Consider the following 16758-nt stretch of genomic DNA (forward strand, 5'->3'; position numbering starts at 1 on the left):
TGTTTTGGCTCTTGCCTCTATGACCATCTGCTCTATGATTGGTGGGCAACATGAGACCGATATGTGGGTTCTCCACCATTTTGTTATATTTGTAGAAAGAGTATCGATTTTCTTTGGTGTGGTTGTTATGCCACTATATATATATATATTTTCTAGATGACTTGTTTTTTTTCCACCTATGCATGTCTTCATAGCCGCAACTCTATGGTTGTTTGCTACAATTTTGCCCTTCCTAAAATACAAAATAAGCTTTGAGATGTGCATATTTGGTTGGAACGAAATGCTAAAAAACTTTTTGGCAAAAAAATCATCGGCAAACACGGTCCTCCATGATTCTTTCTATCTATGTAGATATTTATGCTGCGAGAAGGTAAAGAAGAGTCATGAATAACTTATGAGCTTCCTTGCTCCATTATTCAAACATCTGAATTGATTCCACTATATTATACCCTCTTTTCATTGCTTCTTTTGTACGTAACCACTATAATTAATAAAAGTTTGGGCATCATACATCACTTCCCCTTTTATGCTTTATTTTTTTATGATAATAAACACAAATCTTACAATCTCCTGCTCTCAATTTCTAATTGAAGGCATAGACCATAGCCATGTTCAGACACTCCATTTGACCATTTTTGGACTAGAATTTTTATTCACGGTCTATCTCTATAAGTTCACAATATGCCTAGAATTTGTATATTAACTCATACAAACATTTTATTTTCAAATATAGTTTCTAGCCACCATCGGCTACCAAAGCAAAGAATATTTTAGGCATTTTAATTATATATAATTACGTAGACCATAGCCATGTTCAGACACTCCATTTGACCATTTTTGGACTAGAATTTTTATTCACGGTCTATCTCTATAAGTTCACAATATGCCTAGAATTTGTATATTAACTCATACAAACTACGTAATTATATATAATTAAAAGCCCTAAAATATCCTTTGCTTTGGTAGCCGATGGTGGCTAGAAACTTTATTTGAAAATAAAATGTCTAGTTCTCCATCATTAATAGTGATTAATATGTTATAACATTCAAGGTATAAGTAATCAATTAAATATCATTATTTTAACATTTTTATTATTCTTCCTTAGCATAGAAAGAACATAAGATGATTTTTTTCTTTTTTGATAGTAGCACAAATATTCTTTTTATATAATTCTTAATATCTTAAACATAATTAATCTAGGACCAACAACTCTACTACACCCACCTATACTCTTCATAGAATTAGTTGCTCTTGCTTCAAAATAATATATAGAAATGCTATGAGACATGAGTCACACCTTCAACCTTCTAAAAAAAAATTATATATATTTGTTACATGATGAAAGTTTTTGGAAATGGTTATAGCTCCAATCATGAATTCTAGGTGCAAGTTGCCTTTGAAATTTATAGTTTCTCCTCTAATTCAAGTTCCACTGATCTCAAGGTTGCTCCTCCTGGTGGCATCAATGATATTTCTTTCAAGAGCAGGGTCGAAACAAAACCTGCCGGCGGAACAACCGAAACGGTCGCGAGATACCAAAAGTCGTGCCCGGAACGAGAGGCGCACTTCTTGTCGAAGATGAGATCCCGACCCTCGACTCAGATCTGGACGGCCCTTCGTATTCGGGAAATGCCGACACCACGCCGCTAGCTGCTGCTCCCTGGATTTATTTAAATCGGTCCATTTTGACTTCAATGCAGAGCGTAGACCAAATCCATTAGTTAAAACTTGTTTGCGTCGTTGGGTCAATTTGATAAAAATAAAAACTTTGGGGTCCCCAGCGGAAAGAGTTGGGTCCATTGAGTGGTTGTTAAATGTGGAGAGCCAAGCTATTTACATCCAATTCGTGCAAGGTGGTAGTAGCAAATCACATCAAAAATTAGGATCTCTATGGCAAACATGATGAGCTAATTGGATTTGGATTATTCTGATTTTTCATATTAAATTTGATTTGGATTCTACTTTTTTTTTTTTCATAATCTATTAGTTAAAACTTGTTTGCGTCTCCTATATATTTTCTTCTTTTTTCTGACTTGCATGCACATCTATTATATGTGTGTCGCCGATGTACCAAAAAACAAAAAAAAAAAAAACTTGTTTGCATCATTGGGTCAATTTGATAAAAATAAAATCCTTGGGGTCCCCAGTAGAAAGAGTTGGGTCCATCGATTGGTTGTTAAATGTTGAGCCATTTACATCCAATTCGTGCAAGGCAGTCATAGCAATCACATCAAAAATTAGGATTTGCAAACATGATGAGCTAATTCGATTTGGATTAGTCTGATTTTCATATCAAATTTGATTTGGATTCTACTTTTTTTTTCCTTCCGAATTCTGCTTTCAATTTGCAACAAAGAACTTTGGAATGGATTTCAAAAATTACTGTTTGTATTTATATTTTAGTTTTCTAATAGTTTTGCTTCCATCGTCACCATCCTTATATGGGTAGACAGATTGAAATAATGACTAGAAGGCGCATATTTGTAGCATTATTTGTATTTAAAGAAAAATATAATTGTTAATTATTTTACAAAATCCTTCTTGCTTGCAAAAAAATCGTGTTATCTTAAAATGAATTGTTTTAGCATCCAAATCCAATAAATGATATTTGCAGTAAACATGCCAATGGCATAGCTGATTGAGGGTTAGTACCAGCAGGCTAGGAATCCAGTTTTCACAATAACAAAAGTTGTGCATCTCTACATTAACTTATACCAAATTTTAAAAATATATAATATATAAATATAAATATTATCATTAGAGCAGAAAAAGGATTGCGTCTCGTCATGAGGTATTGTCCGCTTTGAAGAGTCCACCCGCCTTTCCAGGACGGAAGATATCCCTCACGGCTTTGTCCAAAAGGCACCACGCGAGGAAAAAGGGAATGGAGACCCTTTATAAGCACAATTTTTTTCACTATTCAAGCAGTATGAGACTAAAGGTTTGTGTCCCCCCTTTACACCCTTAGACTACCCCTCTGAGTGGGAAGGATTGTACAGGGGGAGGTCCACGCACCCGGAGTGCCCTATCTGTTAGAGCAGGAAAAGAGGTTGCGTCCCATCACGAGGTATTGTCTACTTTGGGAAGTCTTCCTGCCTTTTCAGGATGGGAGATACCCCTCACGACTTTGTCCAAAAGGCGTCTCACGAGAGAAAAAGAGATAGAGACCCTTATAAGCACAATCATTTTCACTACTCAAGCAGCATGGGATTAAAGGTTTATGGCCCCCTTTACACCCCTAACAATTATTATTTTTTAAAAAACTATGATGGGATAATACTACTAGGGACTTTGGTTCTCTCTCTGATGGAGAGGGATGCGAATCAAGTTTTTTGGCTTCTCTTGCAAGTGAGATGCTATTAATATTCTAGGATATTGGGTCAGATATTGTTGTCCAAAGTTTGACTTAATATACTCATCAGTGTAGCTTTAAGATCTAAACTTTGATTAAAAAATAAATTTTAAATTCTAGCCATTTTAGATGCTACTAATCATAATCAACAAGTCAAAAATATTATTCAGAATCCTATATCTCCTACCAAATACAAGGAGATGTAAAAATTTTTACAAACAATTAGTAAAGTAGCAGATGCATGCATAGTTTATATCAACCAGAAAGCCTTTTTTTTTTGTGCTTAAAGTGGGTGCTTCATACAGTGCGTGTACGAATACATCCAAGAAAGTCAAAATACAACAACTCGCGAAGTGCTAGTAGCAGCTCCCCCTCTCCTAACCAAAAGGTGTACCCTGAGTGGTGGGCCGCGTGGGCAGCCACCCAGTCGGCCGTTCCATTGGCTTCTCTGAATACATGTTTGGCCTGGAAGGCCCTCCTATCTCTTATCATCATCTCTATGTCACAGATCAAGAGGTGGTCTGTGCCGTCACCCCTCGACCCCCTCTGAATCCACCCGATAACCGTGGCCGAGTCGCCCTCCAGAATGATCGAACTGGCCTGCAGCACCACCCGCGCATGACGCAGACCCGCCCAGGCAGCTCACAGCTCTGCCTCCGGAATCAACGTGTCAAACAGCTGGCAGCCACCTGCTGCCACCACTCTGGAGGGTGGGCCCCGTATGACAAAGCCTACACCGCCCCACGTACCGCCATCCAGCACCGATGCATCGAAATTGACCTTGAGGAAACTCGGGGGTGGGGGCTCCCAGGTGAAAAACACCGTCTGAGGAGCTGTCGGAGCCGAAGGGGAACCCCAGGTGTTCCGAGCTGTCAAAGGTCTATCTAAAGAAAGGGTGGGCCTGATCTCCATGGCTTGTGCTTGAGCAAGCTCCACAACAAACCTTAGTGACACCCTGCGCTCACCGAAAGTACGAGCGTTCCTTGCCAGCCAAATCTAATGTGCTCTGCAAGTCGCTCTAATGGCCTTCTGACAAGTCCTCGAACTGGCCAGCCACTGCCGTATCACCTGAAGGAACTGTAGCCTCGCGCTCCAAGCCTCCTGCGGGATCCCTGTCCACTGCCATGTCGACCTCGCCCATATACACTGGAAAAGCATATAGTTCACCGACTCCTCAGCTCCACACGTCCCACACTCTACGGAAATCCCCCAGCCACGCCTGCTTAGCACTGCTTTCGTTGGAAGGCGGGCCCAAAACACCTTCCATAAGAAGAGGGCTGCCCGCGGGTGGAGTTCAGACCTCCAGATCCAAGTACAATCCGGCCCTCGCTCATGCTATAGCTGGATAACACAGGAGAGGTCTCCCAACCTGACACTAGCCCAGCTCGAGGTACCCCAAACCCTAACATTCGGCCCTGCACATCTTGGTAATCGAAGGGACTGGATCCTCGCAGCTAGGTGTACCCCAAACAGCTGTCGAAGTCTGGCCTCATCCCACTCTGCGCCACTTGCTACTAGGAGGTCGCATACCCGAAGCCCCTCTACTGCCTCTGTATCAACCATGGTCAGCCAATGCCTCAGAGGAAGGGTGTCCACCCATGGATCGCTAGTCACATCAATGCTCTGGCCGTCACCTATCAACCACCTGGTATTTGCCGACGCAGTCGGCAGGTACCTCTCAATCTCGCGCCACATGAAGGAAACTCGGCGACCCCTCCATGCCACCTCTAAGACCCCTCGACCATATCTGACTGACATTACCTGACTCCAGAGACTGTGTGGCTCTAGCATAAACCGAACCACGTGCCGAGCGATGAAAACCTCGCGCCTCTCCAGAAGGGACTGCACCCCCAGACCACCCTTGTTGGTAGGAAGGCAAACCTGCTCCCAAGCCACCAGATGCACTCCATAGCCCCCACTATGTGACCGCCATAAGAAGCTCCAAAGAAGACGCTCGATCCTCAACAGAGTCGTCTTCGGCACCACAGTGTTGGCCATGAGATACACCGGTATGGATCCCAACACCGATCTGATCAAAGTCAGTCTCCCCTTCATGGATAGGGAAGACACCCTCCATCCCTCCAACCTACTCTAGACCCGCTGCACCAAGCCCGAACACTTTGCCACTCGTAGCCGTCGGCCAGTGATGGGAACTCCCAGGTAGGTCAACGTCTCCTCCTGCTCTGGTATTTGTAGTATCCCCCGAATCTCCTGTTGGACTCTGGTCTCCGTGCTGGGGCTGAAAGAGATGGCCAGACGCCGTGCAGTAGTTCGCCACCACCCTGCGAAGAACCCGTGCCTCAGAAATCTGTGCCATGGTCAGGAGAAGGCAATCATCAGCAAAAAATAAGTGGGAGAGAGGTCGGGCCCCCGGTGCTGAAATATAGGCCTCTAGCTTCCGGTTGGCGTAGACTCTCTGCAAAGCACATGACAAAATATCAGTACAGATAATAAACAAATATGGAGATAAGGGACATCCCTGCTGCAGCCCCATGGTGGACTCGAAGAACGATGACGGTGTGCCGTTGACCAAGATAGAAAATTTTGGCCCCCAGACGCACCCCATGATCCATCCAATCCACCGCCTATGGAAACCGTATGCCTCCAGTGCCCGCTGGAGGAAGCTCCACTTGATCCTGTCGTAAGCCCTCTCCATGTCCAGCTAGACTGCCATCAAGCTGCGCCGCTTCGGTGCTCGCTGGAGATCCTACATCATTTTCTGAGCCAACATAATATTGTGGGAGATATTTCTACCAGCTACAAAAGCCTCTTGCTCATGGCTGATGATACCAGGCAAAAGGGGCTTCATCCTGCCCAAATATTTCATTACAACAAATCTAGGACATATTGTGGTTATAGTTTTTTCTTTTCTTTTCTTTTCTTTTAAGTTTTTAGTAAACTGAATTATCGTACTAATCTAGAATACATACATTCATGAGAATCAGAAAATAAAATATCTAAAAGTTCAAAAGGAATATCTATCACAATCGTCTACAAAATAGATCTAGTATGATCAGCTACATATGTCGCCATCCAGTCTGCAGCACTGTTAACCTCTTCATTAATATATGTTACTCAAAAAAACTATAGAGTTGCTCTATTCCCAAACAACCCTATTTTAGAGAATGGGTATTGATATCTAAAGAAAGTTAGCCAGATATCCACCTAACATCTGTCCAGATGTCTCTCTCAAGGATGATCCGAGAAGCTTTTAATTTTTTTTTTTTTTTGCGAATAACATAGTGTTCCATGTAGCATGAGGTCTACCATAGAAATTGTAATATCAACCAATCTAAGGCGCTGTTTGGGGGAGCTGTTAGCAGTAAAGCTGTTGGAAGTAGAACTGTCGGAAGTAGAGTTTTTATAAAAAGCTGTTTGTTGTTTGGTAACTACATTTCTAAAGTGCCGTGGCGCTTTAACATTTGTTTGGTAAACAACCTGAGAAAGTATTTTTGTATGAGAAAATGACCATAAAGGACATTATTAGTATTATACAACAGAGCATAATAAAATATAATATATATTAATACACAAATATATGATATAGTATAATATTAATGTAATATAATATAATAATATTATAATATATTACTATAACATTATATACTGTAGGATAACAATTTAATATAATATTTAATTATTTAACATAACATATCAATGTATTATGATATAATATAATATAATTTTATATTTATAGTATAATAAAATAATAAATGTATAAAATATTATAATTATTAGTGTAAATTAATTTTTCACTCTTCTAATGACCATTTATCTCTCTAACAAATTTTCTAGCTAGGTAATAAAATTGGTTAAATAATTACTAATATTTATTTTCATTTATTTATTTATTATTTTATTTTATTAAAATATATTTATTTATTACCTTATTTATTTATTTATTTATTTATTCGTTCATTTATATACATATTTATTTTTTTCTTTTTTTCTTTTTTCTTTCATTTTTTCTTCTCTTTTTTTTTCCTTTTCTTCTTTTTCTTTCCTTTTCTTTTTTTTCTTTTCTCCTCTTCTTCTCCTTCCTTCCTCTCTTTCCTTCTTCTCCTTTCTTCTCCTCCCGTGAGGCCGATAGCGCCGGAAGGGGGCCGGGACGGCGGGCCGCAGCGCTTGCCGGGGAGGCGGCGACCATGATTGCCCCTTCCTCTTTTTTTTTTTTTGTTTGTTTTGCCTCCCACCGCCCGACGGTTGTAGTGGGTTGCAGCGACGAGTCGTACGTCCGTGCCGGCTCGCCAGGGCAACAAGCCGCAGTTGCAACTGGGGAGGCGGCCACGGGTGGTAGCCGGCGTGGTGGCTGCCTCCCAAAAAAAAAAAAATAGGGCCGGCGGCGTGAGAAGAAAAAGGAGATAGAGAGGGAGCGAAGAGAGAGGGGGGAAGGGTGAGAGAGGAAGAGACAGTGGAATGGAAGATTTTGGAAGAAAAAAAAGATTTTTAAATAAAGGTAGTTTTGTCAAAAATACAGCTTTTCGACAAAGTTGAAAACAATGTTTTCGGAAAGCTTCAAATTGGAGCTTCTCCCCAAAAGCTGTTTTCAGCTTTCCGAAAAAGCTAAAACAGCTTTCTGGAATTTGTACCAAACATCATTTTTTAACAGAAAGTACTTTTGGAGGACCAGAAAGTGCTTTTTGGCCCTCCAAAAGCTCCCCAAACAAGGCCTTAATACTGTTTGCAACTAAAATATCACTTAGCACTTTTAATAACAAAACTAATGGTATTTTTCAGGGAGAATAAATCTATTGACATGTTTTACCTATCTCTGCGAGTTAAATTGTTTCCCTAGCATTATGATATGGGGCTATCAGTTACTTCCAATTTGCTTCCAGTAATGCATCAAAAATAGCAGACCAACAAGATCCAATGGTGAATCTGTTACAAGAAAAAAGAGATCCGTTACATTAAAAAGGTGATGAGATCCGACGGCGAAGACATCAACGGAGTAGCCCAACCGGAACCGTTACTGTACCCGTCCAAGACCCTAGTAACTGCCCCGAAACCTCACCACATCGACCGCGCCGCCTCCCTCACCGGTCGCCGTCGCGGCCGAGTCGAAGTCGGGCCTGAGCCGGCGGGGCTCTCTCCATCCATGGCCGCTCTTTCTCGTCTTCTCTCGAGTAAGAAGATTAGGTCGATCTGTGGGGCGATTTCTTCTTATCGGTGTTTAGAATCCTCTCTTTCCTGTCCCCCAAGGTAGTTCTTGTCCCTTTCCTTGAATCCTATATAGGGTTTCTTTAACAATACTCAGTTATTAATGTTAGATTTCCTGAGGGTGCAGTTAAATTCCATTGTAGATTTTTTTTTAAATTTTTTTTTTGAGAATGTTGGCCATCAAAATTGGGATTTTTGATGCCTGATCAAACTCTTAGAGGTTTACTTGTGATCCTTTGCCCCCCCACCCTCCGTTCTAAATACAATTCTTATTTGGAAGAAAAAGTTGTGTATATTGAATCACTTTCATTTAGGTTTCTTTGGGGAACTGAATTTCAGTCAATTTTGTTTTGCATTATACAGCCTCATGCATGTTCAGTTGGACATAGCAGAATTGGACTGCGTTATTTATGAGCAAGCTCAAGTTTAATGTTTTTTCTTGCTCATTTGAGTGATTTTGTTGGAAGAGCGGGTTGCAATCATCACCTAATTTACTAAATAAATCATATATGAGTAGCCTCTTAGTAAGGTTTTCTTTATTGTAATTTATGTGTATCAGGTTTTATGGATGGAATGACAAATAGATAGACAGAGCTCTTATACAACAGAGCAAGATGGATGAAGTGGATGCATGACTCCAGAGTTTGAGTGATTATCCCATGCTTATGGGCATTCTCTTATTTCTTTTAAGAGAACAATAAGGCTAGTATTATATCACATAGTATATATCGGGCATCTAGGAGGGGTCTAGAACATAAGATAGAAACATCGGAGAGGAAAATACAAGATTTTCAAGTGGTAAATGTAGGAAAAGAATGGAATTTCATGTCTTTTATGTGTAAATTGTAAATATTTTTATACTTGATTTAAGTATTACGATCATTTCTAACAAAAACTGAAGGATACCTTAGTGAGAAAGCGAATAGGGTTTGATTGGGATGGTTGGTAAAGAAAAATGAAGGGCTAAAAGAATCTGTATGGAAACTATGAGAAGATATTGAGAAAAGTTTGGTGATCGAGAAATTACCTTCAAGGAAGAAGCATATGTAAAACTGACGCTAATGTGGGCTATCCTCATGTCATTCCTCTCCTTAAGGTTTAATTCAATCCATGCCTTATTTAAGATGCATTCTTGATACCAATTGATTTTAAGAAGGTTCAAGGAGGTTTTCAGTAGGAGGGACTGGAACGCATGATGTAAAGATATGTACCCATGCACCATTCTCCTACTTACCTGGTATGTACACAAAATCCAGTATGGCTGGTACCATAGGATACATTAATCCATGTGTAATAGAGTTAAATGATTTTATTCCTTTTAACCATATTTTGAATGTGGGGAGTAAAAAAGGATGTCCAAATGAGTTGAGGAAGGAATTGACTTTGGTCGTGGATTTATCTTTGGGTTGGCAATACCATGTTTTAGACTATTTTCCTAAGCTTTAGAGATTACTGTGCTTGAGGAACTGCTTATAGGTAATTATAATGGAAAGGAACGTGGACCTGTTGTTTGTAACATAGAGGTTAGGGGTGTCATGTAAAAAATTGAAAACTGTGTATTTTAATTCTATTCTCAGTTTGCATAATAGTATTAACTTTTGATAAAAAAAATTGAAAGATATAGAATTTAATTCTATTCTCAATTTCCTTAATAATATTACATTTTGATTGCTATGGACGATGCATATGTAGTATGTCTGGACCACAATTATCTAGTCTTTAGACCAAGTTGTCCTTCAAAGATTATAGAGTATGGTATGTCTTGAAGTCTGGCTGCTTTTGTTTCCTTTGGTCAGGCTCCTGCTAGGGTGGAAATTATTTGTTATGTGATGATACTAGAGAAAATTCTAAGATGTATCAATTCTGCAACATGTATTCTTAAATTTCCTAGGGCTTTCAATCCAAATGTATAATTTCTGTTGGAAAGATGATGAGATAGGCAGCCACTTGTTTTGCAAATATGAGGTTGTTTAGCAAACCTGATTACACTTTCTTGAGTTAACGAAGATGCATTCCTATGGAGTGAAAGGGCACTGATTTTTAGTGGTTTTTCTAAGTGCCAAGGTGCCAGGCGCTTGACTCCTTGCATTGTGTTTTTGGAGATCTGAAAAGAATGGGATATTATTTGAAGATAAATTAAATCCACTCTCTTAAGGTTGATAACATGAAGATGTTATTATCTTTCAGTTCATATATTTCCAATGACTGCTAGCATCTATAACTTGGTTTTGGGTCACTTTGGAGTATTAAGATTCATTTTTTAACTAACATCTATGTGAATCTAGCCATGTTGAGGCTGCTTCAGTCATTCCTCAGCACAATTTGATTCTCACTCATTCAGAAACTTGAAACCTAGCATAAATCTCTGATGAATCAAACTGTCTCATCCACCTTGCGGTTTCTAGGTCTGTTAGGCTGGCTGTTTGTGGTGAATCAAAAGTTAGGGTCTTCTTCCCATCTCGAAAGAAGTACAATTGTTCTTTAGGGATGCTCTGATTGGGGTTGGTGACTAAATAAATGTTTTATATTTATTATTAATTAGGCTTTCTCAGTAGCTGGCAAGCACCTGTCATAAGGTACATGACAAGTTGACATCCCTGAGAAGAAGTTGGTATTGATTTTTCTCATTTTCTTTGTTTCAAATCTCTGGTAGATTCCCTTTTTTAGGAACTTCTTGTCCATATTTTGTATGATAAAGAATCATAGGACATTCTACAATTGGATTATTGGTGAGGGATTGCTGCGGCATCATCTTCCTCATGATTTATGACCAACTTGATAGACCACATGTAGAAGCAAACCAAAGGCAAGGTTCTTTGTATTGTCTCTAAAAAGTCCAAGGAGCTCATAAAGGATTCTTCTATTGTGAAAGGTGGTCAAAAGAGATGCTAGGCCTCTTGAATTGTGCCTCCATCTTTGTCGGTGGTCCTTTCAATGTGATAGAAGGTGCTAGTATCTTGTCTCATGTTTTATGGGTGCAAGATTTAGTCCTCTCTCTTACCTATTATTCAATATCTACCAATTATCTCCGATAAAAGAAGAAAGTGCAGTGGATTTCACGTGTTCTTATTACTTTGTTTAAATCCTTTAGACCTGTGAAGCTTTTGTTGGTCCAAGTTTGTTTCTCTTCTTTATTTTCTCTTTGTACTTGACCACTCATGTAAAGCTATCAGATTCTTTGCAGATCATTCTTAATCTTTTTTTATACTTAAATCATTTGGAAATTTTAGTCTGTAAACTTTTGTTGAATGGTTGCTGAATATCTTTTGTAGAAGCTATCCATTCATTTTTTGTTGAAAGATGTGCTTTTGGAGCATCGCTGGCATAATAATTTTGTTGATTTGTGGCTGATTAACCTTTTTTTTGGCTGTAATGCATGCCAAGTTTGCCTTGGATCTAGCAATGAACTCAATACCTTGTGCCTAGCCAGTTAGAGTTGATGGTAGCCATTCAGCTTTCTTACATGTCAACTGCTTGGTGGGCATGAACCATTACATAGATCAAGTGTGGTTATTTGTGTAACTAAATATACCTAGCAAATGAATTCTGCCATGGCATATAATTTCTGAACTTACCCTTAAGATTTACTTGAAAGATAGCTTTTAGAGTGGTTGAACCTGTGCTTTGGCTGGTCCAAACTGCACAACCATTTTGGTGACCATTTGCCACAATAATTTCTGCTTTATGTACTTTCTTGATGCTAGGAATTAGTTTTCTTAGTGTTTTGAATTGGCGTTCCTGATATATAAGGTTAATTTATCAAATTCTTTATGCTTTTATTATATAATATCCTTGAAGCAAAAGTGTTGGATGGCACAGGGGACTATATACCTGCATAGATTATATTCATGAGTATCTCCAACTTTGTAGCTGCTCTAATATTGTCAATCAACTATATTTTCCACTCTAAAACCTTCAAACATCTCAATTATTATGGTTTCCATGATAATGATTCAATCAAGTTACTTTCTGATTCTTCAGGAGGGGGGGCATGTGCAAATTACTAGAAACTTTTGCTTGCAGGACTTCTTGGACGGGCTTCAGTAATGGATGTTGCTTGATGCCAATGTTATGTGCACCAAGGCTCACATTGGTTTCTCATTTTTCTATGTGTTCATGTCCAGATCAGAGAGAATACAAGACCATGTCATTTTCAATGCCCATTGCAATGTCTTCTTTGGCAGTTCAAAGATCAGTTACAAATAAGTTATTTGGCCTGCAAAGGTGGCAACCTGTTAGATTTAGAAGCAATGCATTAGTGACATTGGATACAGATGATGATGTGGCTAGGTTTTCCCTTAAAGACCCAAGTGCCAAATCACAAGCTCAGACAAAGGGAATGAAAATGCCTAAGCGGCAGAAAATGTCCAGGAAAGCCAAACTAAATGAGCTCAAGTGGTACCGCTTGAAGGCAAAAAAGAAGTTGAAATCTCCCAATCCTGAAGTCCGGATTAGATACAAGCTTGAAAAGGTTGGATGCATGATTAGTTTTCTCTCTCATTTTGTCCATTTCTTAAAAATTGTTTTTTAAGATCAGGGAATTTTCATCACAGTCATTTATTACTCTCAAAAAAATAAAATTTAGAAACATTTATCTTCTCCAGATCCCTTCATCAACTGCAAGCTTGTAAAAGTAGTTTTGGGTTCAATATCTCCTTAGAGTGTGCTATTTAAAATTCTGCTGCACTGTGAATATAATTTGATGAAGATATTTATATTTCCTTTATTCTTGATGTATAGTTTATGTTTTAAACCCTTCCTGACTGGCATATGTTTGTAGTTCAGGCTAAAAGGAAAGAAGAATGGCTGATTGAGAAACTGAGGAAATATGAGATTCCAAAAGCTCCAGGACCCGAACATGATCCTGAAATCCTTACTGAAGAAGAGCGGTTTTACCTCAAACGTACTGGTGAAAAGAAGAAAAATTATGTCCCTGTTGGGAGACGGGGAGTATTTGGTGGTGTGGTTCTCAACATGCATCTCCACTGGAAGAAACATGAAACCGTCAAAGTAGTATGCAAGCCTTGTAGACCTGGCCAGGTTCATGAATATGCTGAGGAGCTGGCAAGACTCAGCAAAGGTGCCGTGATTGATATAAAACCTAATAACATTATAATATTTTATCGTGGGAAGAACTATGTGCAACCAGAAGTTATGTCACCTCCTGACACACTTTCTAAGCAGAAGGTAACAATTTTAACCATGTTATTTTTATGTGATATATCCATTTTTGTGCAATTAATTTGCATATTGTTAATGTCCATTCACTCAGTGGCGGGAGTACATCTGACCCTCCCCGGAGCCCTCAATGGTGGGAGCCTTGTGCACTATGCCACCCTTAAATATCCTTTTGCACCATCATGGCCCATCTTGTTCAGCATGATTAATCTAATGGACATACAATACCTCTAGAAACCTTAGTTCTCTAATCCAAATGTTGTTACTCTGGTACAAGGCTCATGCCATATGCTCCTGCTGACCAAGTTGGGAATTGCAATTCCACTTACATAGATCACCCCTTAAACATGTCATTGTTGAACTTTGCTTATGTACATGCCAAAGAGATTCTTAACCTCCCAGAAACCACCAAATCACCAAGGCATTCGCTGCTTTGGCACCATGTATTCCTAATGTTCATCTGTGCATTTTTGCTCCTGAGCTACATTCTTAACAGTGTTAATCAAAATTTTAGAACCTTATGATTTATGAATTAGTGAGAACTGTTACTGTTTCCATCACCTAAAGATATATTTTTTTCCTCTCCTCCAGTTTCTCTGACTGACCCGTTGCAAATGTTTGCAGGCCCTGGAGAAATATAGATTTGAGCAATCTCTTGAACACACCAGCCAGTATATCGAGAAGCTGGAAGAAGAGCTAGAGGAGTACCAGAAGCATGTTGCCTTGTATAAAAAGCATGAACAGACTACTACTGCCAACTCCATGAATTCTAATTAAATGGGTTTTTCTTTACTTTTTTGGTAGAAATTGTTTCTTAATTCATTTCTATATGTTTGATCACAAAGGACCTTTTTCTGCAATCCGCATTGACTACAGCCCATTATCTTCTTACATATAATTTTGTACGATGAAGAATTCCAACAGATCACTTGATATAAGGTTCCCACCAATTCGATGAGTGAGCTGAAGGCACTTCACTCGTAGTTAGATTGCTGATCGCCACTACCACCAAAAGAGAAAGGAAAAATCCTGGTCTGTGTCCAAGCTGATATAAATTTCCTCATTTGATATGCACTGACAGTCTGATAAGTTGTTGCAGTGTTCTAGGAGACCTAAAAATTAATTAAAACTCCAACAATGTTGTAGATAATGTTTAATAAATACGATATTGTTATTTTGTCAAGAATTTCTTGTTACATCTGTATTGGCATTCCTCTCTATCCCATCTTTTTCTCTGATGTTTTCCTAGAATCATTGTGACAGGTTCCAAGAATCTATTGTGAATAGAGAAAATTCATAAATTATCCAAGATTCTATGTATGCTGTTGTCTATTGAAAATTTTAAACCATTTTTTCTCTTAATTTTAAGTACGGTGTCGATCGTATGCACATGTTCCATGGTTGGTAAAGAGATCTTGCAACTTAATGATGTTGCGGTTTGGTCCCACCAAGAAGGCATGTCATGGGGTAAATATCATTTGCCTGATCAATTTCTGGTAGATTCGAGTCGGAGAATGCTAGAGCTTTGCCTGCAAATGTACCTCGGTCGCCAAGAAGATGACCATGAAGCTGTTGTCCTTTCATATCCTTTGCAGTGAAGCAATTCTCTCTGCATTCAGCCTTGATGTTTTATTATGGTTTTTGGCCGGCTCGCTCACTGATTTGTAGAATTGCCAACCTCACCATGCATGAGCTTCTTTGAAACCCTAGAGACCTGCAACCATATCGCATATAAACTGCAAGAAATTAATTTAGCCTTTATGGAAAGCCTTACAACTCACAATCCAATAACTCAATGTATAGCAAAAAATTATTTAGTAAACTGGGGTTCTGTGCTCCCTTTTCAGGAGGAAAGAGAAAAAGAAATGCCACATTCACTTGCTATGGTTACATGCCAAAAGTTGCACTTCCAAAAGGAGAAAAGACAGAGCAAGAACATAACAAGTTGGTGGTGAGATGAGCACTCCCTCCACTTGCACTTGTTGTAGTTCCATTGGCCTATGGTTTACAAAAGCATCAAGAAGAAGTGCCCAAAAGGTGCATCTTTCTTTAGCGTATGGGTTTCTCATAGTTGTTTGGTACCTTGAAACTTGTCTTTGTTGCTCTCTTCCAGTATCCACCAAACCAGACATCTTAAAATCCCCCATCTGTGTGGTGTTCCATTGGCAGAAAGTTGCACATTATGTCCTGGTCAGGAGGGATGGACACTTGCCTCCAGTACAAAGCATCATCAACATCTTTGGTCCCACGCATGGGGTAAATGTGCTAGATACTGCCAAATAGTTATAAAAGTCTTCTTGAAGAGAAGAGAAAAACCATAGAGAGTAAGGTCCAATAACTCATTCAACTTTACAAATCTGAAGGGTACTGATACTGAGGGAGTTGCAGTGCTTTCTGGTATCTTTTGGTTCTGTCACAATGAAATTTTATATTGACAACATAGTTTAACTGCCAATGCTATATATGTAATGGGACTGATAGATTATTGTTGTATGCTACAAGATGTTATCATTTGGGCCATCCTGAGGCTTTTTACAAGTGTTATGGATTTGAAAGTCCCTCAGCGTACAGATACTGAATTCTTTATTCACTAGAGAACCAGTACCAAAGGAAGATTCCTAAACATCTGGTACTCATGGTGTTTGAAGTGTGGCCCATGACAAAGACAGCAATGAGAGGGTAAGTTATTCTTCAATGCCCAATCCTCAAGCAGCAAGAAATAAAATACCCTCAACATGTTGGTTAGGGTAGAGGTATCATCATATTCCCACCATCAAGCACTCCCCTCTCTATTCCACTTGTCATGATGCTATTGGTTTGCAGTGTTGCCACACTGGTTTGAGACTTTGTGAGCAGCCAAAGTTTCAAAATCATCTATAGGAGGACCATGGGTGAGGTTATGTTGTTTGTGACAATGTGAAAGAAATAAGTCTCTACAAGCCAATTATATTCTTCAAATTAGTATGACTCATTTTTTTTTCTCCCACTCACCTCTGCTTTTAGTACTTAGTGCCACATATTACCTTACTATTTGTCTCAAAATATGCATCCTGTCGGTTTCTCGGGGC

General features: G+C 39.2%; 1 protein-coding gene across 3 annotated transcripts; it reads left to right on the forward strand.

Moving 5' to 3' along the window:
- Positions 1 to 8285: 8285 nt before the first annotated feature.
- On the forward strand, positions 8286 to 14550 carry LOC120112132 (uncharacterized CRM domain-containing protein At3g25440, chloroplastic-like). 3 transcript variants are annotated; one of them, XM_039130778.1, is made up of 4 exons: positions 8286 to 8554; positions 12494 to 12983; positions 13298 to 13699; positions 14315 to 14550. In XM_039130778.1, the coding sequence occupies exons 1-4, from the start codon at positions 8451 to 8453 to the stop codon at positions 14465 to 14467; spliced, it is 1149 nt and encodes a 382-aa protein (XP_038986706.1). In that variant the 5' UTR covers positions 8286 to 8450; the 3' UTR covers positions 14468 to 14550. The 3 variants fall into 3 exon arrangements, with proteins under 3 accessions (XP_038986706.1, XP_038986709.1, XP_038986714.1); XM_039130781.1 differs by having other exon boundaries at positions 12536 to 12983; XM_039130786.1 differs by having other exon boundaries at positions 8287 to 8554; positions 12637 to 12983.
- The last annotated feature ends 2208 nt before the right edge of the window (positions 14551 to 16758 follow it).

Source organism: Phoenix dactylifera, chromosome 1 (genome assembly GCF_009389715.1).
Source record: "Phoenix dactylifera cultivar Barhee BC4 chromosome 1, palm_55x_up_171113_PBpolish2nd_filt_p, whole genome shotgun sequence".
In the NCBI taxonomy this organism is placed as follows: Eukaryota; Viridiplantae; Streptophyta; class Magnoliopsida; order Arecales; family Arecaceae; genus Phoenix; species Phoenix dactylifera.